The sequence below is a fragment of the Vicia villosa genome, unplaced genomic scaffold (genome assembly GCF_029867415.1).
Source record: "Vicia villosa cultivar HV-30 ecotype Madison, WI unplaced genomic scaffold, Vvil1.0 ctg.005660F_1_1, whole genome shotgun sequence".
In the NCBI taxonomy this organism is placed as follows: Eukaryota; Viridiplantae; Streptophyta; class Magnoliopsida; order Fabales; family Fabaceae; genus Vicia; species Vicia villosa.
Genome location: NW_026706660.1, coordinates 42656 through 54393, shown reverse-complemented (window position 1 = coordinate 54393; position 11738 = coordinate 42656). Strand labels below are relative to the sequence as shown.

Genomic DNA, 11738 nt, shown 5'->3' with positions numbered 1-11738 from the left:
CCTTTGAACAATGGTTTTAGATCAAATTTTATTCACCTAAGCTTTGTGCATGTGTTTATTTATTGTGTCATGAACCCATGTATTAATTAACATAAAAATTACTATATTAAAATAATAAAATCTTATAGAAATTTTAAACAGCATAATGAAATAATAAAATCTAATATAAACGAACAATAAACATTTTGAACTCACGGTAAAAGAGCAACAACAACATTGATATATATAATAGAAAGATATAAAGTCCATTTGGTTTAACTTAAAAAAAATAATTATAATTTTAAAAATAATTTTATGAGAAAATTTTAAAACTTAAACTAGTTATTTCAAGATTATTTTTTATAAATTAAAATAATAGTTTTCATATTCAATAGCTTAAATATTAATTATTAAATATTGTTAAGAGTAAAATATCAAACAATATATGACTTAAATATGTCTTATAAAGTGAGACAATTCTCACCTTATAAAGATATCTGAGCTAGATTGAGCATTTGTTAAACCACTAGTTATTAGGTTTTTGTTATCAAGTTGTTCATTATTTATTTTAATATAATCAATATATATATATATATATATATATATATATATATATATATATATATATATATATATATATATATATATATATATTATATTTAAAATACTTTTAATTTGAGTAATTTTTTTTTAAGATTTGACATCCAAACAAAGTTATACAAAAAGGAAAAAAATTTAAAATATCGGAAAAAGCTCTTTAAATTAAATTTTTATTTGAAATATAATATAAAATACTATTTTTTTTTGAAAGAATATATATATATATATATATATATATATATATATATATATATATATATATATATATATATATATATATATATATATATATATATATATATATATATATATATATATATATATATATATATATATATATGCATATCGAAGTAATTGTCTTTAATTTTTGTTTTATTCGGGAATCAGTAATGGATTATCTAATTCCACGAAGGAACCGAAAATGATGAGATGATGATGGGGGTGGTGTTGAACGTTGGTTCCGATTTTCTTAACGACGACACAAGATGGACCTAGATGATTAGCACTCCAACGTCCAAGTCAGTTCAAGATTCAAGAAGAGTGTACTCAAATTGGGGATCATTGATTGTGTACATTTTATCACATATATTCGGGCCGAATAGAGTGAGCCTTTGTTGGATTGGGCCTCGACCAATTGGGACTTTGAATGGTCCAGAACAGTTGCCCTCAAGGCTTGACCAGTCACTAAAGAAGTCAAGGTAAGCCTTAAGTATCATTGACCAACCTCTTTGTAGTAAGCTGGTGTGAGGTAGAATTGAATTCCTTGGGGTCTATTTTGAAAAATAATGGGGAACATGCACATTTAATGTGGTTTCATCATTGAGACGCTTCATCACTCATTCTTGACACATGCGATGACATGATCAACAAGGGTGTGGCACAGTTCATAGAGTGCTTAAGTGCACTTGAGTTTGGTGTGTTTTTAAGAGTGGAATTCTAGTTGTTGATTTTGCAATTTTTGTTCATAGTTAGTCTTGATCCTTCTGCTATATTTACTTATAAATAACGTGAGTTTAATATTTGGAAGTGGCTTAAGGTATAGTGGCTGCAATGAATATTGGAACTTCTTCTTCTGTCCCCACTCCTGCCCCGGTTCCTTCTCCTACCTCGACTATAAAAGCCTCGACTTTTGTGCTCGAGGTGAATCATCTTGTACACTTTTCATCCACTATAACAGTGGGAGGACCAGTTTTTCCTCCTATTTTACCAAAAGGGATCGAGATTTGAAACAACAGTACCCCCAGATAGAGAGTTCTCTAAATCAGACATGGGACATTGAAGATGTTGCTTGTCCGAAAGTAATATTTTGGAGTGTAACGTTTTATACATGCAATCAATTTCTTAAATATCATTTAAAAATCTATTTCAAAATCTTCTAAACCCTCACAAAAAAGCTCCTCTTCCTATTCAATTATGGAGTTTGGTCACATAATCTACATGTATTTCGATATCTTAAACTTCGTAATCGTTATAAATTACAAATAATGTATATACCTGTAATTATTTTCACATATTCATATTTTGGTTTTATAATAATTTACTTTTAAAAAAATGTATTAAAAATAATAAAAATGAGAATAATAAATAAATAAAAAGGGCTATTTATTTCTTTAAATATGTTAAACATATTTGATTTTATTAAAGTAAAAAAATTAATATAATTTATTGTAGTGGCACACGTTATTCTCTCTATGCCTTCTATTTCTGTTTAAATTTTATTTTTATATTTTTTATTTCTTTTATTATATTATTTTAATTTTTACATAATATTTATTGATCATAGTAAAAAAGGTAAGAGATTGATAAATTGGTGATAAAAAGTGGAAAAAAAACTACAAAACCGAAAAGTGTGGATATTCGGTATGTGTGAGCCAAAAAAATTCTTCAATATATATAAATTTTAATATTAAATTTGCAATTAAAAATTAAATAAATGTGAATTTTCAATTTGATAATATAAAAATATTATGAAATCTAACATAAATTTCATATATTTGGTGTCGTTTTCGCATTTTCACACGTATTAAGAAAAGTAATCATTATTGTATGAAAAAGAGAAATTATAAATGATTTTACAAAATTTTCATTCATTAATTGTATGGAGAAGACAAATTTAAATAATTGAAAGAAATAAAATAATAAATGCTTAAGGGTATAATAGAAAAAATAGTATTATTGATTCATTGAAATTATAAAATAACTTACTGTATAATTTAATACAGTTTTTTTCTCCAAAGTAACTTATAATAAAAAGGGAGGCGTATGAATGATTTTGAGTAACTATTTAAAAAAAAAAAACAGATACTAAATAAATTATTGCTTGTTGGCCAAGTCACTCGGGAATGATAAATTAACTATTCTCTCTTTTATTAAAATACTAGTACTTCTTATTTTCCAACATATTCTCTCTTTTATTAAAATACTTTTTATTTTCCTATTTATTCTCTCCTTTATTAAAATACTTTTTATTTTCCAACATATTCTAAACTTGATAATCAAACACAACAACATGGAACTTCTCAAGCCACTGAACAAGGAAGAAATTTTACAAGTTATCTCTCATGTTTGTAATTATTTCAGATTTGTACACATGTTTGTTACATCTTATTCACTAGTACATAGAATGAATATGATTCTTACATATATGTTTTCATTGTTCACAGCTAAAACATATTCAAAACCGATAAAATGGATGCAGGTAAAGGACGCGAGGCGCTGCTGTTACAATTATGCAGCTGTAAGTATGCACATTTCAATTTTCTCTTCTAGTTAGTAATTACTACATTATTTGATGTATTTATTGATTCATTTTTGTAAAATGTTGCAGGACAAAAATGGAAATCCTCCTGGCATAAGTAGAAATGAAGAGGTTGATCCATTACCACGCAGTTCAAGCAAATGATAAAGAGGATGGTTCGATGGAACATAATTCCTCCAACGTGCCTTCCAGATAGTTGCATTGTCAATATATATGATGTAGGAGACTGTATTCCTCCTCATATTGACAATCATGATTTTGTCAGACCATTCTATGCTGTCTCATTCTTGAACGAATGTGAAATATTGTTCGGCTCAATATCCCTAACAATTAGTTACTGGTCAAAACTACCACCAATAACATTTCAAAGGCCATCTCCCAAAATTAGTAGTATTGCTACAGCACTGTCACCTCTGCAACGGGTTTCCAGTGTCCAACATGTGTTGGTGTCTATCAAGTGTCAATGTCCAACACTGACGCTACTGCAACACACATAACTACGTTTAATTTATTCATTCTTCAAATTATTCATTCTTCAAATTACTACTATCAATATCGATTTGCCTGTATCATGTCTTGTGTTTGTGTCAAATGTTCATAGAGAAGTATCCCCAAACATGGCAACGGCGTGCAGACTTCTTATAACAATAAATTCATAAACCAGTCAAGAAAAGCAGCATTTCCAAACCCAATAATTTATTGTTGATAGTAAATATTGTACAGCAAGAAAATTACACAACACACAAGTTAGGTTCAACTTCAACCTATGTAGTGTAGCTTATATATAACAACTCAGTACATCCTGCTAACTGTCTACAACAAACGAACCTAGTTTTCCAAATTTCCAGACTGAGAACCTAGGAAGGTGTTGAAGACTCTTCTGCTCAAACCAGGTGGTAAAAACTGTCAGGTTTCCTTGTCGACCAGGATAGACAGTAGAGTGAAAAAACATTATAAGTAAAACATATATGAGATGTCGCAGGGTGAAATTCCTGTGCAGCAGAGGTTGCTGCACAACTGTTTGTGAAGGTACTGTGGGAGCTTTAAGTTTAGGCTGCAAAAAATAATCCAATAAAGATATTATGTCTACTGATGCTACAAAACTTCGGCGTGATAGCAGTTTCTAAATGTTAGAAAAGAAGCACTTGATGCTACAACCGCAAATATTGTTGCTCGCAACATCACATGAGATGGCTCCTGTTTCATATTCTATGAGTCATCCAGCTCAACAAGTTGTGCCCGTCTCTCAGCAGCTTTCTTCCGAATAAAAATGCCCCATCTCAAAGCTGCCTTTAGCTTGAGCCAGCCAACAACAGCCTTCCCTGAAGAACGGTTTCGCTCATCATCTACGTTGTAGTTCATGGAGGTTGCAGGCAAGTAAGCAGATGAATAAGGATATGCTTCTTCAGGAGCATTAAAGGAAGTATGAGGTTGCCCTCCCATATCAAAGATACGGAGCAGGTGCTGCATATCTTCATTTTCTAGCATCTCGTGACTTCTAACTCGAATATCCTCTTCCGGGAAGAAGTCATCAAATCCTCTATAAGTAGGATCTGAAAGGCCGGAAATCTGAAAGCCAGGAGTGGCTGATTGTGGGGGACCAAGTGACAACTCATTTTCATTTCTTAGAAGTTGAGGTTGGTGTGGAGCACTCATCAGCAGGTTTTGTAGAGGGAAGGTAGTATTACCAAACTGAAGAGCGGAATTAAGATCAGCATTCTGTGGTTGCATTGAGAATCTGGTAGTTGTACCGTGATGATAACCTGCACAGATATTATACATATGTAGTCAGCTATCAAAATACTTATTGTTTGAAACCATTCTTTTAACAACAAACATCTTTTGCGATAAAAATGTTATACACATTGATGCATATTTCTTAGAATTTGGGTTGGTTAACTATACCTTACAAAACCGGATGTAAAGTGAGAATTGCCCCTACTGATAAACATATTTCCAGACCATATTTCATCCAATGTAGGAATCTTACACCCACCCTTTCACGCCCAAGTAGCCCAGCACAATTGGGCTTGGTGCGCGTGAATATAAATGGTGGGTCGCTAGGACAAGGAAAACCTGGTCCAACTAATATTAACCACATGAAATCATGTTTTCACAATGTGCTCTTTTACTTATATTAACCCCAAGAAATCATGTTTTCACAATGTGACACAGAATAGACCTGTCATTCCAAAGAAGTGATAAGGTGGCTTAGGAGAGAAACATAGGGGTTGGAGTGATAAGGATGTCATAAGTTCGATTCCCCCCACTAATAAAATAACAACTAACATTTTCTATTTCAAACAAAAACTATCATATGAAAATCACGTCAATAAGCAAACTAAAAAAAGTACTATTTGCTAATGTAATCTAAAATAGCAAGGTAGTTACTTAACCACAGAGTGAGTGTGGTGTGTGTTAGAACTATATACAAAAGCCTTTTGCTTTTGTTGCTAATATAATATTTACTTAGAACTATATACCTCCAACATTTATACCAGCATCCATTGAAGGTTGTCCTGTAGGAACATGAACTGGTAGACTTGGGATAGAAATCTGCTGATCATGTGAGTTTGAAATAGAATAGTCATGTGAACTCGGTGGAACCTGATGTTGGGCCATACCCAAAGTCCTGTTCTGATTGTAATTTAACAGAGACTTGCCATCATACTCAATAACATGCATCCAATTCTCATATGCCTTCTTCACCAATGTGTCCACATAAACCTACAAGAAAAGAAACTCATTGTTTAGAAATTTCACTTTTTCTTTTGTAGATGTTTCAAAGCATAACTATTAACACATGTAACAATAAGTGATGTATTCATATTAAGCCACCTGTGCATCTGATATGTTCACAAAAATTAGAAAATCCATGTCAAGGATATATCTCTATGCCTTAAGATTTTAAAACTGGCAAGAAATTTTGTAATACAAGAGTTCCAAGAGTAAAAGCAAAATAACTTGTAACCAACGGGATTTTAAGTGTAGAACTGTAACTATTTATAGCTGGAGTTCAACATGAAGAACAGCTTTTACCCAACAAAAAATCCAAAAGGATGGTTCACATTTTCAGTAAGTGCGAAGAGAACCCAAATTTATCACACTAGGGAAGAAAACCAACGATAAAATCCTAATTCAAACATAAACACAGAATTTACTGTACCGGTTGACTTACCTTTTGGCTATCAGAGAGAGAATCAGCAGAGTAATATTGGTCATTGGTGATTAGGCCACTCAACTCGTAGATATTATTGAAAACAACACCAACATTCCTTGCATCGTCAGGATAGTATACATAGAGTTTTCCACTGAGGACACAAGTCTTAGCATGTTCAACAAGAACTTCCCACATTTTATTTGACATGCCACTCCCCAGAATCTGCATAAGGATAGTGAGCTTATAAGAAACTTGAATTGATAAAATATGAAATCACTAAGTTAATCCTAAGCCAAATAGATTTGAACATTTGATCAAACTTCAAAATTCCTTCCCTAACAAGAAGTGTGTGTATTCTTACATTCCGCAATCTCTGTGGGTCTCTAACCACAAGTTGTAGGACGTCTTCAACAGAACATATTCCGGCTTTATTTAGCCTTTTGTGAAAGGATCCATCCTTGCCAATCTTCTCCAATCTCCATACCTCATCAGTCAAAGCAGGTGGATAGTGTTTCTTGTATACTACAATCAAGTATAAGTTTCATTATGATATGATCTGGAAAGAGAGATATGATAGAACCAAAAAATATAAAGTTATGTACTTACATTCTCCACGGTGATCCTTAACAGTGAAAGCCTCTGTTTTGGCTTCACGAATACGCACTCCCTCACAACAACCCGAGGAAACTTTTAGCCCCAGCCTAAACTTCCGACTTCTTATCCAGCTAGAGTTGTCTGTAAATGTAAGATCAGACAGAGTTCCTACACCCTCCTTCAGGGTCACTTGCAGTTCACCAGTCAGAAGAGGTCGTTTTCCTTCTCGCTCTTTCACAACATGGCTCTCAAATTCTTCTTGACTCCAAGCATCGTCATCCTCATTATTGAAATCCCCTTCAAGTACAATGACATCTAGTCTGACACATGACGCTGGGCCGGACGTGACAACACGGCCTGTGTTTGCATCAATCAAGACAAAATGTATGGCAGCGCCCTTCTCGCCCTCCACTTTTCCACCAGTAAAGAGGGGAAGGGACAACCTGGTCCTAAATTGTAGCTGTAAATTTCCTCCATCTGGACTTTCTATTCGCTTTGGAGAAGATCTGTATTTTACTTTGAGTATTAGAAAAAATAAGTTCGACATAGACCAATTACGTATTGACAATTCGACATATAATTTAAGGAATTCGGTCTGTCAAATAGTTGTTATCATAGTCAAACACTTTTTAATGATGTGGTGGCACTAAAATGGATAATAGTGTGAAGAAGTTTTACACTGATGGTGAATAAAAATAACTCTTGTTATGATGTAGGGTTGAATTTTGTAAGAAACTATATTAAGGAGCTGGGGTGGCAAAAAAGCTACCTCTCAGTAAGACTGCCAGAGCCTAATTTTGCTAAAGCGCGCTCCACTTCTTCGCTAACCTGTTCAGCAACAAGAAACAGAAGTCCAGGATTAAACATTATCCATGTCAAGTAGCACACATATATGCACTTACTTAGTTACACAGTTGTTCCAAAGAATTATTTTTTACAATACAAGGCATATAAACACCATAGGATAGAACGATCGATTTTATCACAATCTTACAAACTAGCAGCTAAGTGAGGTAATTAAATATATGTTACTTTATTCCAAAAGCCTTCTCACAAGGAGTATTTATATTGATACAAATATTTTACCTATTTCAGCTTGTTAAGGTTTAAAATGAAGAAGATCTCTAATTCTTTACCTAATATCGTCTGAGTCTCAAAGTATTGATATCTAGCAGAAGTCAGCCAACCTAAATGACAAGTTTTTTTTTTCTTTTTCTTTCCTAATGAACCAGAAGCACGCAGTTTCTCATTTAGGGGCTGATTCTTTGGGTGACACATGCAAGTTATAACTTCGATAATATAGCGCAAAGGCAGTGAATCAATACACAATCAACTTAATTTTCTTACAACTCTTCGTAGAATAGGCTCCAATGATGAGCAAAGTTTCTGCAGACTGTCGACCTTCAGGGCTTCAACAATCACACTGAAAATTTACATAGATAGTTGGAAGGCAAAAAAAATAAACGCATTCATCAGATAAATTAACACATGAAATATATCTTTAAAATGTGAACACAAAAACTACTTATAACATGACAAAAAAATTTGTCCCCACTTTTTCTAAGTGCAACCAATTTTCTTAGTTTACAAAACCTACAAATTTAGAAGATTTATCTCTCTCGCTCCCACAAAAGTAGAGATAGTACTTATTGATTGATGCATTTCCTATAAGGTGGATTAACCAGAATCAATTTTATAGAATCAATTCACTCAAAATCAATATTTTTTCACCGCAGATCCAAACATACACTAAAAATTTTGATACCAAATCCAAACAAATATATGCCAAATATTATCACATTCAAATACTCTTCATATGTACTTTCCACTAACTTTACCAGGTATATCCCAGAAGCATCACAGCTCAAATACTCTATATAACATCGAATAAATTCTCAAAACTTTCTCAATTTCAAAACTCACAAAAACAATACCTAAATTACTTTCAATTTCCTTTTTCCTTTCAAACAACAGAATATCAACTAGAATCAAATTCTATCCTATAACTATAATATTTTATTTTCGCATTTCAATTAATCAAAACAACTTCCACTACCATTTTTTCACCGAATCCACACAAATCATCAATTTCAAAGAATTCAAAAACAAATTACCTAGCTAAAGCAGGCCGTTTCCTCTCAGGCTGATCTTCCTCGATCGCAGTTGAATCTAAGCTCCGTTTCTCCCTCGCCATACTATTCGATCTCTCCATATACCTCGTTTGCATTCTTCTCGATTCCTCACTTCTAAAAACACTGTTTGCTGGTAGAGAAAGTGAAAGGAAAGAAAATAATCTTACAGCAACAACTCTTCCCAGTTAAATAAAACTTCAAGCTCTTTTTGCTTCGTTAACAGATTCCGTCGTTGAAAAAGAGAATAACACGAAAGCAAAAAGGGAGGATTCGATTGGATAGAAAAGCTATGAAAAAGATGAAAATCGAAAGTGAAAATGAAGAATCTGGAGAAATTTCGACGAAGAGTCTGCGAATTTTCACTTCAACTTCAACGCTTACTTTTCTTCTTCTTTTTTTTTTCTCACACGAACAAAGCGAACTCGCTTTTTTTTTTTTTTCGGTTCTAGTTTTTGGGTTTATAATTTTATTTTTTTTTGGTAACGGTGTGAGTGATGATTTTAACGGTTTACGAATCTATGGGTTGTTGGGATTGGACGGTGAGATTTTGATCTTTTGATATAGGCCGTTTGATTGAGAATCTTTGTCTATGTTTTACATGTGTTTGCCACGTGGGGTGATTCAGCAGGTAGGGTTTAACCTGATGCAGTCATCATTCCCCTGTTGAAGGTGTTACTTGATGATGATAATTTTTTCTATTTTAATTTTTGAGTTAGTATGTTGATATGGATATATATGAATGTTTTTTTTACAGGTAAAATGGATAATGATATTCTTTTCCTACTTGGAAAACTAGTATGAGGACTGAAAATTTGCTCTTGAATCCTTTTATACTCTAAATTAATTTTGTAATTGCTAAACTTTATTTTTAGTGAGTTTTGATTTTCTAGAATATTTAATCATAATTTTTTTTAGCCAACAAACCATTAGATTACAATTTTAAGTTGTTATTCCCGGTACTAGATGGTAAATAACAAAAATATTTATATCAAGCATTGTCGATCGAAATTCATTTTTAACGTATAATTTTATAATGTACGATTGATCAGAAGGTAAAGGACATTATAAATATTAATTTAGGAATATAAAATTTCTTAGAGGCGGTTACTTATCCCTTACATTTAGGGCTTTAGCTACTTATAATCCACATAAACTGTATTGAAAAAATTGTAAATGTTGCACATAAATTTGTGATGAGGAAGTTTGACTCTAGCATACACGTTTTAGCAGAGGAGAAAAAACTCAATTTAGCCTTTGACTTTTTCGAGTGATTTTTAATCATTGATGTTAGTTTTCATTTGCAGTGAATCGCACATCAATCGGGAGTTACGAAACTTTAGATATGATCAAAATACCGCACATACATAATGATATAAAATATGCTAAAAATAGGATTCGTGAATCTATCTAACAATTCATCATGTTCTTTTTTTTTGTTTTTTCTTTGACTTCCTCCGTGTAAGTTGAATATTTTTTAAAACATCGTATTATTAAGAAAATATATTAAAAGGAGCTGTTATAATATTATAATATTGGTTCAAACATATATTATAATATTGGTAACATTTTTTTTGTTTTTTCTTTGACTTCCTCCGTGTATGTTTGAACCAATATTATAATTTGAATTTATTTCTATTTCGTGGCAGTTTTAAACCGTTACAATTTTACTGTTTGTTGTAACAATTTGAAAGTGCCACGATTTTAATATTTTTTGGTATTATTTTGAAAAATATGAATCATTGTGATTCTAAATCATTGCCAATGATCATGAAACTTTTTAAAAATATTGTATCAACTCAAAGAGGCATAATATATTTAAGAAAAAACATTAGTTTTTCAATCACCTTATTCATACATCATTTTTTACATAATTCAAAAACTTTTTCAAGTGTTCATATTTCCATAAAAAATGAAACTTTGTGCATAACTTTCATTTCATCGAAAAGAGTTTCATTCGTATTATTTTGTGTACTTAATTATATATGTTTGGATTGTGATCAAGAAAAAAAGAAGATCAATTTGTCATATTCTTGGAATTCAAGTCAAGTCTTCAAATTACTCAAATTCTACACTTTGTTTGTATTGATTTAGTTCATCATTGTTCTTTGGTATGGTCATCGAGTTGTTTGGTGATTGTTGTAAAATGTTCTTTGAATTAGTTTGATTCAAAGTCCACTATTGTTGTTGGTGTTGTGGAAATCAAGAAAGTGATGTGCTTCTTTGTTATTGTTAAAAGATTGTAAGAGAAGTCTTAGACCACCTCCAGCGGAGGTTCGTGGGGCTGGTTTGCCAGCATGGCAAACATGAAAATGTTACTTTTTTATTTCAAAGTTACTCCACCTGTTCAACGGTTTATAAATATACAACGGTTCTTCCTTATTTTTTAATGTTATAAAACTACAACTAGCTGTTCAATGGCTAGTTACTGTTTTTTTTAAGTTATTTTTCATTATAAATATAGTCTTTTAGAAAAAATTTACCAACACAAATTTTTTCTCTTTTATTTTCTTTTCAA

At 31.9% G+C, this 11738-nt stretch overlaps 1 protein-coding gene across 1 annotated transcript; it reads right to left on the bottom strand.

Annotated features, from left to right (window-relative positions):
• Window positions 1–4016: 4016 nt before the first annotated feature.
• LOC131642718 (calmodulin-binding protein 60 C-like) lies at window positions 4017–9674 on the bottom strand. Its single transcript, XM_058912938.1, has 8 exons — window positions 9206–9674; window positions 8439–8514; window positions 7861–7919; window positions 7104–7597; window positions 6859–7019; window positions 6516–6719; window positions 5821–6064; window positions 4017–5100 (listed from the first exon to the last, which is right to left on the bottom strand). The coding sequence occupies exons 1-8, from the start codon at window positions 9316–9318 to the stop codon at window positions 4547–4549; spliced, it is 1905 nt and encodes a 634-aa protein (XP_058768921.1). The 5' UTR covers window positions 9319–9674; the 3' UTR covers window positions 4017–4546.
• Between the last annotated feature and the right edge of the window lie 2064 nt (window positions 9675–11738).